General features: G+C 41.1%; 1 protein-coding gene across 17 annotated transcripts in view; it reads right to left on the bottom strand.

The window, feature by feature from the left end:
* LOC122869858 (dedicator of cytokinesis protein 3-like) overlaps positions 1 to 15,091 on the bottom strand; it is a 189,469-nt gene that overhangs the window by 42,866 nt on the left and 131,512 nt on the right. For all 17 annotated transcript variants that reach the window (XM_044183299.1, XM_044183326.1, XM_044183316.1 and 14 more), the window contains 5 exons: positions 14,731 to 14,815; positions 10,806 to 10,847; positions 9,754 to 9,908; positions 1,086 to 1,167; positions 134 to 194 (listed from right to left, as the gene is read on the bottom strand). In XM_044183299.1, coding sequence (XP_044039234.1) covers positions 134 to 194; positions 1,086 to 1,167; positions 9,754 to 9,908; positions 10,806 to 10,847; positions 14,731 to 14,815 — 425 coding nt within the window. The remainder of the gene's footprint in view (positions 1 to 133; positions 195 to 1,085; positions 1,168 to 9,753; positions 9,909 to 10,805; positions 10,848 to 14,730; positions 14,816 to 15,091) is intronic.

Raw genomic sequence — 15,091 nt, 5'->3', positions numbered from 1 at the left:
ACACTTCTCTGACAGTCTCAATAAACACTGAACATTATAAACTTCACAAAAGTTACTCTTTTATTTCAGGCCTGGATTGTATGACATTGTGTAGGTGTTGCTGATTTTTTGTCCACCCCCTCTTCACTCTTACCTGTTCTGATGACCTGGGAGATGATGTAGAGATCTCTCTTCATGTCTTTGTTGCTCAGGTCCTGCAGAGAGAAAAAAACCCAAAAAAACACAGGAACTGAAAATGCACGTTCAAATACAGCACTGACTTTTAAATGAATCACACCGCAGTAAGAGGAGAGAAGGCGGAGAAGGTGGAGATGATATGCAGCAAAAGTCAAGATTAATGTTCAAACCTACAATGTAGAAACTCATGATTGAGGCGAGTTTGACTGAATTAACTGATGTTATCATGGATGTCACACCACTGTCAGTTTTAAAAGCCAAGAAAAAGACTGTCATGTTTTACCTGCTTATTTTAATTCTTATTATTTTTTATTATATTATATATTTTATTATTATTATTACAGTAGAGAGACGACAGGGGAGAGATGGATCAAACCGGGGAAACTGTGATTCAAGGTCGGCATCTTAACCCCTAAACCACGGGGGCTCCCAGCTGGCTTATTTTTAAAGAGTGCCGTGTTTGCTGTTGTCTCTTTACATTGTTTCCTTTATTGTTATCTTCCTGCTTAACCTTGTGATTCAGCCTCACACAAACCTGCTGTGTGTCTTGCATTTAAGATGCTGCATCAATTCAATATTATTGACTTGAATGGGGTTTCCATAATTGCTGAAGCACTCAGACTACTGTAGGAGCAAACTGGAGGAGCTTTTGTCCCTAAAGCCTCATGCTAACATAGCAATGAAAACATGTTTGTCAGGGCTGGTCCGTCGTGGAGTTTGGCTGAGCCACATGATTGTACCTGAAGCTGTTTCCTCAACAGGGCAGTAGGGGGCAATGCATCCTTACTTTTATATTCTTCCCATTTCTTCACATGTACTCTGCTTAAACTACTCAAACACCTGCATTTTAAGCACGTTTTACATTTTATATGTGTGTGTGTGTGTGTGTGTGTGTGTGTGTGTGTTACCGTGAAGAGGGCACACAGCCTGTCCACCTTCTCTGGATTCTTCGGTCCTCCGTTCTTGTTCAGTCTTACCATGAACTTCTCACTGAAAAACACAAATAGATCCACATCTGGCTTTAACTTTAGAACGGAGGTTTAATGTCCGTGAGTGAGACTCTGAGTCCCTGAATTGACCTTTGACCTAAGAGAAAATTACAGAGGAGCGAGCGGAGGGTGTTAGGGGTCTCTGACACTCTGGCCGGTCTGGAGATCAAGCTTGTGATTAAATATTTTCTGGGCAGTATCTAAATTCTAGTTATCATCGTAAGGTACATCTCAAGTTGTCATGTGAAGTTGAGAATGTCACACTTTTCTTTCAAATCTCCTACTTATATTTTGAATTATAATTGAATTAAAAGTTCCGCCTATCAACCAAATATCATTACATCGGTCTTAGAAAGCGCTGTGACCTCATCTGCATATCCTGCTCAGCCCGACTCTAAGTTTAAGAAACTCTGCTCTAACCACAAGCAGTTTACCTCTGGTGCCCTCACTGAATCTCCTCGGGGGATTTCTGAAAGAGATCAAATTCTTTCAGATTTCTCCTCATGCCTCCTCTCTTCTTCCCCTGGAGCACCGGCAGTGAGGAAACTCTAAAGCAGCGTGTCTCAGCCTTTTTCGCTTCAGGGAACAGCAAAATATTGTCTGCTGGTGTCAGCGACTCTGTTCTTTAACCCGTATTTATCAAGGGGGATGTGACTAAGCTGACATGCTTTTATTCAATAATGGCAGGCTTGACATTAATACAGTTAAGCCTCAGACACATTATAAGATTTTTCCAATCATAAATGACTCTGAAAAGAGTGAGCGGCACGCTAATCCACTGACATTTGCTGATTTTCATTCTCTTTGTCGCACACACAACACCACCTGACTGAGGAAGATGCATCTGAAATGAATGAACACAGTGTTGTGCTCCACCTGTACGTATGATAGTGCTTCTATGATGTTTTATACCATATTAAACTTAGAGCCCATTCAACTTACAGGGGTTATTGTTTGTGCTGCGATTTGCACAAAATGTGTCAATAAAGGGAAGTTCTGTATCATCTTCAGGGTGATGCTGTATTTATTTTACTCCTTCCTCTTTCAGAAATTCAATTTTCATCGCCTGTTGAAAGTTGCTGCTGGTCCTTGACAGACACACAGCACAGAAAAGGGGGACGACTAGTCTCAATAAAATCCATCATGTCTGAATTATCACGGATCACCTGGATGGTATAAGAGAGAGATCTAGAGATTATATACAGGCCAACCACCACCATGACTCTGTTCGATGTGAAATTGCTGCTGCTTGGTAGTGAACGCTGTGTAGAGTGCATTTCGACACATCCATCCCTGTTGCTGCTCGAATTAAGTTTAAGTCAATAATGCTCCCCTAAAGAGTGGCCACAAGCACAGCGCCACCTACCTGAATTCACTCATTCAGGTTTCTGAGCCTCCTCGTTCACTACAATCTGCCAATGAATGACGACTAGTCCTGCCATCACTGGTGCAGGCCAGGACATTTCAATCCAAACTCTTCTCCCGTGTGCTCCCTCGTCGAGAACTACCGAACTCGATTCAGTCAGCAGGACCACTCTCTTCAAACATCGCTTGAAAACATACCTCTTCTGAGAGTACTTACTCACCTAATACACTCTTTCTGTCTCTCTCTCTCTCTCTCTCTCCATCTATTTCTCTTTATAAAAAGTCCTTTTCTTCACTTGTGTCAGGTGGAACATGAACTGAGTGTTGAGGCACTTATTCTCGAAGGTTCCTCCTTTTCTACCGGGGTTTACATTGTTCCTCATTTGTGTCTACCAAATGAATAAATGTAAATGTACATGGAATCCACCGCAGGACAGTGAGAGATGGGGAAATTGTTTGGAACAAAGCCATTTTAAAATGAGAGTCAGTAGTTGATAGCATGTATACATGTACTAACTTGAATATCAGCCAGAACAAAGTGGCAATATAGACACACACACACACACACACACACACACACAAAATGAACAATTCTGGTGCACACCAGGAGAATTTAGATCATCTTAATTTATTTATTTAGTTGAGCAGAGAATGCTTTTTGCGTTATTGCTTCAAGTTCACTCATCATCAGATTTGCTCGAGAGCAGATGGTTGTTATTTTTGATTTAATAAATAAATTAAGTTTATTTGGACACACATCCAGATACTTTTCCAGGCGTAGTAAGAAATCAGTATATTCTAATTCAAATCATTGTACTACCTGAACTTCAACATATAATCTATAATGACATGATCATTTCATAAACCAGTGACGGACTGTAACTTGCCTTCATTTACAAACTACTAGAATTTGTCACGATTTTGTGTCATCAGTCACTTTTGAGGATTGAATTTCACACCAATGTTTCCTGGAAAATACTGTTTTCCTCCAGCTCCTCATACACTCTTTATTGTTCAACATATACTTCCACACAATAAAGACCAACTCTCAGGTTATTGCTAATATTTGCACAATTTCCTGCAAACAAAAGCAGTGAGGACTGACAAATCCCCACAACACACACTAGGTCCGACTCTTTAAACTAAACAATTTATTCTAATCCCCTAGAGATACAGTGGCCCAAACAAACAAATACAACAAAAGAGAATGAATATGTATTTCTTCACAAACAGTAGGAGTGTGTGACTGTGTGTGTGTGAGAGATAGTGGGTGGGAGACGGGAGGTGAGGGGGTGCAAAGAAAGAGTGAGTTAGTGGTTTTCACATTCAGTCGTGGCTCCTGTTTTGTTGTTCTTGGTCGGATTTTTCTTGAGTGAGCGAGAGAGCGAGAGAGCGAGCGATACTATGTATGTGCCTGAATGAAACACACACACAAACACACAAGATGTGTGTACACACATGCTATCCAAAGTGATTTGTAAACTTCCCTTAGGTGGCAGCAGGCACAAATGTACGACACACACTAATAATGCACATACATCATAGTACACACACTCACCGTTGCCCTACACACACACACACACACGCACGCACACACAACCAGAGTTGATCTATTTACACTATTTTATGTCGACATCAATATGAAGGAGGCAACATGAACAACGTGGATGCAATCAGAAAATGTTCTGCTTGATACAAATGTGTTCAAACACACACACACACAGATTCTAGCATGTATGCATGGATACACATCTGCACATGTACCGTACATGGATGTATGCATGGATGCACTCAGTCATGTGCACATATGGTGTACACAGAGATGCACCAACAAGCACACACACACACACACACACACACACACACACACACACACACACACTCTGTGGAAATACATATGAACATCTTTTCCACACCACTGCCATTCATCCTCTTAATGCACCACATCTGCAGCAGAACCTCAGCTCAGGAAAAAACAGCACACACACACACACACACACACACACACACACACACACACACACACACACACAGTCTGTATGACTGGGCGCTTTTCAACCTTTATTTATCCAGAGGAATTCGTCCAAACACGCATGTTATTAAAATTCACACATGGGAGCCGCCCAGACCAACCACATGCTTCCACTATCAGCCACAGAGCAGATCCACCGCATGAGGCAGGGTTTTAGTTCGTGTGAGGGGAGAAACATGAATTTGAGAATTTGTCTCTCTCTGCACAGATTTTCCACCTAATCGGGGGATTCAAACCAGCAACCTCGCTGCCCACCCTGACGTTGTCCATCACATATATCCTCCCATCCACTGACATTCCCCCATCACCTACTGTGTCATGTGTGCTTGGACTAAAAACTCACAGTTGTATTTTGTATTTCTACGATCTCCTACACCTATTGCACCTCCAGCAGTCGGACCGGGGGCAACCTCTCTCTTCCCCCAGACGTACTGACGCTTTTTAGGACTTTTTCTCAGTCTTTTAAGGCAACTTGTGCTCAGTCAGGAAACCTGTAGAGCCCAATGAGACATTGTATGTGATATCGGGCTATGCAAATAAAATTGTAAAATAAATTTGGTTTAATTTTGTGCATAACTGACTTTTTTTTTGCTGGCTTAAATTTCAAGGCCTACTGATATTCCTTAATTATTCGGGTATATTTTACAGTATTACCAAAACATTATACATATCATTACTTTACATTTATCTTAACAAAAAAGGACCATTTCTATAAAAAAATTACAGTTTCATAAACTAGTCACTCACAGTACCCTGACGATCTACTGTCGTCTATTACTAGGATTGATTTTTATGTGATACTGGATGTTATACAACCTTCCAGTCGAAGCTTCGGCATCAACGCTTGACACAGGTGGATTATCTTCTGTTTGTTCAATCTAATCCGGTAGAGTGAAGCCCTTTCACTACACCTGACTCTGTTAACCAAAGTGACACAGAATGAAAATCAGACAGTGGATTTTCCATGGTTGCTATCATTACAGGGAGCATGCACTCACTGGAGCAACAATGGCCTGTCATTACTCCTGCGATCACTGTAAAATCATGTCACAAAGACGTTGTTGGGAAGGATTTAAAAAATCCCCTAAAGATAAAGAGACGGTTGATGTTTCTGCGATGAGAACAACATTATTGTGAAAAGAAGAAGGGAAATGATTCAGAGATGAGATTTTAAAGCCAGAGCAAAGTTAAGTCCTGTTGGAGCGGAAACCAGGCTGATGGAGGGAAGGAAGAGCTAAATAACTGACGGCAGAATGCAGGTCATATATTTCATAGTTTATTTATTACAGGTTATTGGTAAATTGGGTAAAAATTAGCTTAGCTCTAATTACGTGTCCCAAGGGAGCATCTTAAAATCACACTAAACTCAATGACTATCTTCTGAGCACTACGCATCATTTCATTGTAAGTTTCTCACACATGTAATTTAGATTTTCATTTAGTTCTGATTTTTGTTTTGGCTCTCTCTGTATTATCTGGGTTTAGACCAAGTGATAAGAAGCGAGACAAGTTCACACAATAAAAAACACAACCTGAACTTTCACTTTGAAGCGCTGCAGAGCCTCATTTTAGCCCAGATGTTAACAAAGAATTAGTTGTCTAAACGGCTCATCAATGTGAAGCTGGTTAGTCTGTAACCTCACAGCTAAAATACACTGATCAAGGTTTACTAGAGCATTTCAGCATCCTGACCAAAGATGTATAACCTGCTTACAATGAATTCAAACAAGCAAGATCAAAACCCTAAATCTATGTTCTGTAGAAATGAGACAATGTCAAATTAGACAACCTAAAAGTAGAGAATTGGAGGTGAGTCTTCTGCTTCTACAAACAACACAAATGATATGAAACTGTTTCCTTACTCCTCCTTCACAAACAAAGACAGAAAACTGAGTCTTCAGTCCACCTGAGCGGAAAGACAAGAGGAGAAATCAGTGGAAGGTCTCACTTCCTCTCTCAAGTCCCCACAGAGACACACTGAGGGCTTTGGGGAAGGAGACCAAAGAAAAGAGAGACATCACCTGCTGAGATCCAAACACATTACAAAACTCTGCCTCGATCTCATTCCAGAGGGATTATGGTGCTTACAGGACGTACAATAGCAAGTGGCAGACACAAAGGATAACACACATACACACTGAAACACACACATTTGTTTCACTATCCCTGTGAGGGACAGTCATTGACATAATGCCTTCCCTAGCCCCTTACCCTAACCTTAACCCTCACCCTCACACTAACCTTAACCTCAGTGGAACCTGAACCCTAAAACCAAGTCTTAACCCTCATAAAGCCGTCTCTGCCACAAGTCCCCATGGGGTAGTGTGCTTTCAGGTTGGGATATAACATGAAACACACACACACACACACACACACACACACACACACACACACACACACACATAAACACAGATTAGAGTTGTAGTTGCACAGATAATTCTCAGAGGCGGAGCTGCTCTGAGGGCAAACAGTCTCAGTGGGTCAGTAAAATCTCAATAGCCGGAGGGTTTTTTGGAAAGTCACTGTCAGCCATGAGTTCCTCTCCTCCTCTCTCCCTAAACCCCCTCCTCTCCTCTCAGCTCTCCTGTCCTCCACTCCTCTCCTCCCCCTCTCCTCTCTCCCTCACCTCTCCTCCTCTCTCCTCTCATCCTCTTTTCTCTCCTCTCCCATCTGAGCGTCTCAGAGGAGCAGGTCTTGTCATTAGACTCCAATGCTGAGTCAGACTAGACATTGAAAACAGACTGCCAAGGTCAAATGTATTTGTGGGCCGTGTGTGTGTGTGTGTGTGTGTGTGTGTGTGTGTGTGTGTGTGTGTTTTCTGAGAGGACAGAGCCTCTAGTTTGCAATGAAGAGACAGAGAAACAAAATGAACAAAAAGATGAGGGAGGTTTTGTTGAACTCGTCTCGGTTTCATGTAGGGACCAATTTCCTCTCTTTCTCTCTCTCTATCACACAGACAGACAGACAGACACACACACACACACACACACAGACACACACACACACACACACACAACAAGCACGTTCGCACACTCACACACACACAGAGAAAGCACATGTACACCAAAGGTATTAGTTCTCCTTTTTTCTGCTCAAACATCAACATTTGTGTATAATATTCTCATTAACTCTACACTGAACTGCACTTTGCTACGTACCTACAAAACACACATGCAGACATGCACGCTCGCACACACACACACACACACACACACACACCTTCGTGCCATCATGCCATCATAGCTGGCCCACATCAACCTCATTTTTGACATTAGCAATGCCTACCAATTGTGATTACTCCACTAATGCATAATTGATGTGCATTCATTATGGTGGGGGGTCATGTATTATTCACAGCAGCTCTGTGTGGCCACTTGCCACTATTTGTTCCTTATTATGAAGGCGATATGTCAGGCGAAAGAGAGAGAGAGAGAGAGAGAGAGAGAGAGAGAGAGAGAGAGAGAGAGAGAGTAGAGTGGGTGAAAGGTTATGTGGAGAGCACAGAGAGAAAGGATAAATGCTTTGGCAGTACTGTACTTAAAGCGTCTGTAATCAGTGTTTTTATAATAACAATGTTTCAAATGACAATGTGAAAACAACATGACAATGTGAATGGGGTCTCTGGTAGTGATGGACCTACAGAGAATTAACCCCTCGGCTTTACGTGTTGTAGTTTTGGTGTTGTCACTTCCTGGTTTATTTTGTAGTATTCTCTTTCCCTTGTGTGTCTTGTGTTTTTACTTCCTGTCTGTGTTTTTCCCTCCAGTTTTGATTGTTGGTCCTCCCTTGATTGTTGGCACCTGTGTCTTGTTATATCACCTCCCCTTGGGTATTTAGTCTGGGTCTTTTCTTTGTTCTGTGTTGGATCATTGTTGTACACATGGTGTTGTTCCTTGCCAAGCCCGTGACTGTGTTATCTTGGATTCTTTGTTCTCCTGTCTTGTTTGGATTTTGGATTCTGGATTTTGGATTTTTGGATTTTGGATTTTGTCTGCTCATTGCCTGTCTGCTCACCTCTGCCTGTTCTTGCCTGCATTCCACCCAACAATAAACAGGGTAATCATCCAGCTACTACCGCTTCCTCGTCATCTGCTTTTGGGTCCACATACCTGCCTATAGCACCTCGCCATACGACATTACGGGGCTTTATAGTGAGTTTCAGCTCGTTGTTTATCTGTCCGGCTGCAACTCTACCATTCTGGTTCCCTCTCAGCTCTCAGAGCGTCGTTTTCGGAGAAAACGCTGTGAAAACCCGCTGAACACGAGCTGCTCAGCAGCAAACAGCAGACAGACGCAGTCAGAGAGCAGCTGGTGAACATAGTGGAGCATCTAGCAGCTGAAGAGCCAGATATTTCCCTCAGGAGGTGGTGGAGACCAAAAACTGAGCTAACAGAGAGAGAATATTGGACTGACGTTCATCAGGTCACACAAACACAACTCCTGATGAAGGATCATGTTGCTCCGTAACTGCTGGATGTGTAAATAATCAACTGTTTGCTAACAAGTTCATCTTAAACAGCGGATGATATGTTAATGTTGTGTTCACAACTTGTTTCCGCTGCCCCCAAGTGGCCAAACATCGGTTACTGCAGGTTTACCTATGGTCATGCCAATAAAGCAGATTTTGACTTGAGAAGATAAAGATAGAGATCTCTTAAACACACAGACTGCTGTCTGAATGAACTGCATGATTGCAATTTTGCTTTTGTTTTACACCAATATACATACGAAATATTATTTCCTATTTTATCATGTGATATCAACTCACCAATTAAGGTATATCAGAATATCAGAATCAGAATACTTTATTGATCCCCGTAGGGAAACTCTTTCTTTGACTGTGTAAACTATTTCTTAAAACTTTAGGTGGATCCAGTTTGGATTTCTGTGCTGCTGTGATGAATTTATCAGTGATCACTCTTTTGTAACAAATAAATCAGCACAGAGAGGGGCAAAAATCACTAAACAAAATCTTCGACTTAAGATTCATGAGGCCTGAGAATCCAGGCTACAAAGGAGTTATTCTGTGTCCTGCTTTACAGTCACACCAGCAAAGAAATTAAAACCAGCTGAAAGAAAGTCCAAGAAAAGCCAAAACATGCCGACAAAACATCCAGAAAACAAAAAATGATTTAAGAGTCTTGATCACATAAGCTGTAGTAGTGTGTGTGTGTGTGTGTGTTTTTCTACCTGATAGTCTTTCCCTCTCTCAGGTCATACAGAGAGAAGAATATGTCAGTGTCTTCTCCTATGCTGTTGTAGGTGAAGCTCTTCAGGTTGACCAGTAGGTGGTGTGGTACTGGAACTCGGCACGGCTCCCCGTGTCGCTGCCGGGTACCGTCACCCTGGAAATCCACGACAAAACAAGCATTACGGGAAAACTGAAAGTTTTATGTGGGCCTTGCAGCCTTCACAGAAATGTAATATTAATAATAAATTAGCATATAAACTCTGGAACATTAGCATAGTTACCGTAAACAAACAAGATCTCATTCACTGATAGTAATTCTCGACAGTTTGTGAAGTGATATGGTGCTGGACTGTTTCCAGGTTGAATTTGCAGACTAAGAGATTGACTTTAGGCTAACTATGCAGATGCCACTGAGCAAGGCACTAAACCCCTGACTGCCCTGTGGCCCACAGGAGACGACTGTGGTTGTAGCGGCTTCTGGGCATGTGAGTATATTTAATGAAAGAGATCGTTTCCATTATCACTTTTAACAACTAAACCAATTTTGTGTGAAAGTATCACAGAATGTGATGCCATGGACTGCAGTTGTAAAGGCCTGTAAATATAACACAACCCTTCAAATTCTTTTCATGAATATTTACATTTACGTGTTTTGAATAGTAAAAGGCACTAAAAACTAAAACGTATTGATTGCATAAATTCTTTATGTATAACCTTTTTAAGGACTCTATTATTTGTGCTGCCAGAGCTACGTTTGGGGACACTTTCCTAAAATATTGTCATGTATGTCCAGACGGTGCATTCAAATGTTTACTGAAGGTTAAGTTTTAATGATAAAAAGCACCTCGGCAACATAGTAACAGTACAGCCTGTGACTCTCTTTGAGTTGAATTAAGAAAGTATTATGTGTTAGCAGTGTCTTAATGTTGCAGGTGGTTCAGATGGAGTCTCACAAACTGGAAATGCACATGTGAAGTACCAGTATCTCAAACTGTACTTCAGTAGTATTTAACACCTATGGAACTACACACACTTTACTGCAGTACATTACCTGTGTGGTACTCTGTTGTACACTGTGTCTGCTGGACAGATGCTGTGGAAGAGAGACAACGTTACATCAGGTGGTAATTATCATGTTCTCTCCTCATCGCCTCTCCTTGTTTCCTCTGCTCTCTTCTTATATCCTTTCCTTGTCTCGTATCCTTTCCTCGTTTCATCTCCTCTCACTGTTTCCTCTCCTTGTCTCCACTCATTCCCTCTCTTCTCGTTTCATCTCCTCTGCTAATTTGCTCTCCTCCCCTCTCATCTCCTTGTGTCCTCTCCTTCCCTCCCCTTCTCTCCTCTCCTTGTTACCTCTCCTCCTTTCCTTGTCTCGTATCCTTTCCTCGTTTCACCTCTCAATGTTTCCTTTACTGTCCTTGTTTTCTCTCATTTCCTCACTTTCCTTATTTCCTCTCCTCTCCTTGTCTTCTCTCCTCTCACTGTTTCCTCTCCTTTCTTCTATTCTCCTCTCCTCTCCTTGTTTACTCTCCTTGTCTCCTATCTTCTCCTTGTCGTCTCTCATTCCCTCTCTTCGCGTTTCATCTCCTCTCCTTGTTTTCTCTTCTCGTTTCATCTCCTCTCCTTGTTTTCTCTTCTCGTTTCATCTCCTCGTTTTCTCTTCTCGTTTCATCTCCTCTGCTAATTTGCTCTCCTCTCCTCCCCTCTCATCTCCTTGTGTCCTCTCCTCTCCTTCCCTCCCCTTCTCTCCTCTCCTTGTTTCCTTTCCTCCTTTGCTTGTCTCCTCTCCTCTCCTCCTCTAATCTGTTTCAGCTCTGTTATTGGCTGCTCTTCTCTATTGTATTGCGTTCTGTTCTCTTCATTCTCTCCCTCAGATGATGAAAATGCTTAAACGCCCCAGAGACTCATTACTCCGACTTGTCTCTCTAAATCTCTTAGTGGCTGTAGGAGAAGGGAGGGAGCAAGAAGTGAAAACCTGTTTGATGAATTGAAGTAATGACTGTCAAATGCAAGCCATCTGCAAATATTCCAACCTGAGCAGAACATTAACACCAGCCTGCAGCCACTTTCTCATCGCCTTCTTAACACTGAATTTTACCCGGTAACCAATCAGAAATGTTTTGCTGCTTCAATGCATACGACTGGTGTAAGAAAAATATCTTCAGAGTGGCCTTCATGGCAGCTGGTTCATGCAAATACAACATATGTTTGCACATTATGGACAATCTACTACGGACAGACCTCCTTCTAGAGGTTCCCTGTGTATATGTCATTGGATACCCTATTAATAATATTTTTTATTATCCATATTGATATTAATGATGTGATATTATACACATACTGACATTTTTATATGTCTAATTTGGTTATACATATTTGAAAACATGTGAATACCTTTAAGTAAGCGAACATATTCTGATAAATAATCCACATTATGATTAGCCAACAGATTATAAATCAATAGTTTTTGTATATTCACAGTGAATAATCTTGCAATAGATTTTTTTCCTACTGTATTATTTTGGAAAGTTTCTTTTTGCCCTCTTTGTATTCTAGTTGTTGTTTTTTCTCCAGTGCTGAATCTTATTCGGCTGCATTAATGTAAATTCACCACAAGGATCAGTTAAGTTTAATTTTATCTTATCTTGTGTTTTCTTCATCTTGACCATTTCATCAGATTTAACAACCGAGACCGAAACACAAGGAAATAGTGATTTCCGTTACTGAAATAAATGGGAAGCATCTGAATTATAATTTCTCTCGCCTGTGTAACTTTCTTTTCTTTGTCTTTATTTGTTCTTGTTATTCTCCTCAATGTACACTTGTATAAAGGAAACATTCTGGGTCTGAAATAAAACCTGATGTAACTGAAAAAGGCCATTTCTACTCCATAGATGTTTGTCATGTTTTTTTCGCTTTCTGCATGTTCGCTCTTCCCCACCTTCCATCCTACCATCTATCAACTTTACCACTGTATCTCTCTGTTTCTGTTTCTTCCTCTTTCTCTCATCCTGTCTCCAGATCAGTCTCTAGGCAACAGAACAAAGGGGGAATCACCACGACTACAGTGTTAGACTGGTGCGGCTCAGCTATTTAAAGCAGGACTGATGTGAGACACAGAACATCAAGTATAAGAGACCATGAACAACCAAGAATACTCCTCACATTGCAGCAACTCACTCCTACATTAAGTAGCTCCAGTTTTTTCCCGTTCAATATTTCTTAAAACAGCCATGGAAATCTGACACATACTGACTCACAGATTATCCATCCATACTATGGATATAAGAAGAACAAAGGATTGCTGGAGATATACCATATTTTTAAAGTAACGCCTACATTTGGCATATGAGGTGGCATATTTCACATCTGAATATATAAAAAAAATACTTTCACCATTAGTTCCTGACATTAGTGCCTAGACACGTCTTATCAGTAATTTTGAGATGAAAGAAAATGCTAAGTACCTCTGACATTTAGAATTTTTTAGATAATTTCTCAACTATTTCTGACATTTCATGCAGGACTCAAATAGCAGCCACAATTATTAACAACAGTATGTTGTTGTGAGCAGAATCATAACGGGTCATTACAGATTACAAATCATACAAAAGCAGGATTGTGATTTGACAGTCACTGGTTCAGATCCTTATATCTGCAGGTATGTATGAGTGTTGATTTGATGAACTACTACTGAAGTGGCCTGAAGCCACCAGTAGAGGACTGCGGTTGTACTGGCAACCTCCCGAGAGAGAAACTGAATGTGCTGACTGCAAATGTGCTAAAATAAAAACATATAAGCTCAGTTAGCCTTCATGTTATACATGGATATATATCTGTGATGGGGGTGGCATACACCATGCTTTAAAGTGGTATTCTTCATATAAATAGAGAGTTTTGGCTGGCAGCTAACAGTTGCGTGTGCAGCATTTGACACACGAACAACAATAAAGGAAAAACAACAGAAGTAGGGGGATGACGGAGAGGGACGGCCAGCAGGAGAGGGAATCAGAACATACCAACAGGTGGCTGATTTACAGCAGAAGCAGACACAACAAACCTTCCCTTAGTTACAACTCTATATTATTCATTTATTTTTCCATTTCCTTTTTTTTTTTTTTTAAACCAGGACATCACCAGGGAAGACTTTCACTGAAATTATGTGTGTGTAAAATATTTGAAGAAAGGTGATGAGGCTGTTGATCTGTACCAATCAGTCCATGATTGCGGCACCAGCTGCCGAGGCATCTGGCCTTCAAACCTCACCGTCCAGCCTGCGCTCTGATTTGAAACTACACCAACTGTAGACACACTCAAATCCAACGTGCAATCACCAACGTGAAACCAGCACAGCAGAGTGTTTAATCCAGAAAATGTGATAATATCTTCTTAAATAAATAATGTGTAAATATACAATAATGTCTTTGTGACACATCAGCTTTTCCCTTGATGTTTCTGTTAGATCTTCTCTAATTTAGAAAATATCAATTTAGTTTTCATTTAACACAGTAACTTGTCACTGTTCACTGACAAGCTTAAAATATTTGGTCACTGATAGAGACTAATACCATTCATCACATACTCTCAATAATCACTTAATGTGACTTTTATGTCCTGATATTTTATAGTGAAAAACAAGGGAGCAGTTGCTGCTGCGGCTCCTGATTCAGAACCATGAAGCTCATCAGATTAAAAGGTTGATCTGATATGAATCAAAGTTTAACTGTGTCTACCACCTCTTATTAATGGTGCATCTCTTTCTGAATGGACTTTAAAATTACAGGTAAAATTGTTTGCAAAGACCCTTTTCTTCAGACCTGGGGCAAAGTTGTGAGGTGGCGATGAAATCCGGGATAACTGGGTGATTCAGGTCTGTTCACACGAGATACCCTCACCCCAGCTGGGATTACTCAGATACTCTAAGGTTATCCAGTGTGTGAACAGTAGATACTTCCTGCACTACATAAAGATCTTACCATCTTATAAAGATCTGACACGCTTATCTGGTCTTCATCCACCATCTCAAACTCCTTTCTTGGCACCAGGTCCAGACCCAGGTGTCTGAGGGGGAGAGAGAGAGAGAGAGAGGGAGGGAGGGAGAGAGAAAACTTGTAGACTATTTCCAATATGGACACAAGAACAGAAACCTATCCACTAACCCCCCCGCCCACACACACACACAGTATATTAAAGTAATTTTAGATGTGGCCTCCAGGGATATTGTTCCTGAGGATTACTTTCTGTTCAATCTCAACAACCACATCTTTGACCTACAGACCACTGACCTTGGTCTTAAAGACACAGTGCAGAATATTCTTGGTAAAATGATTTCTTTAA

This window comes from Siniperca chuatsi, linkage group LG2 (assembly GCF_020085105.1).
Source record: "Siniperca chuatsi isolate FFG_IHB_CAS linkage group LG2, ASM2008510v1, whole genome shotgun sequence".
Taxonomy (NCBI): domain Eukaryota; kingdom Metazoa; phylum Chordata; class Actinopteri; order Centrarchiformes; family Sinipercidae; genus Siniperca; species Siniperca chuatsi.
The sequence above is the reverse complement of the archived record's forward strand: the minus strand, read 5'-3'. Positions and strand labels throughout refer to the sequence as shown.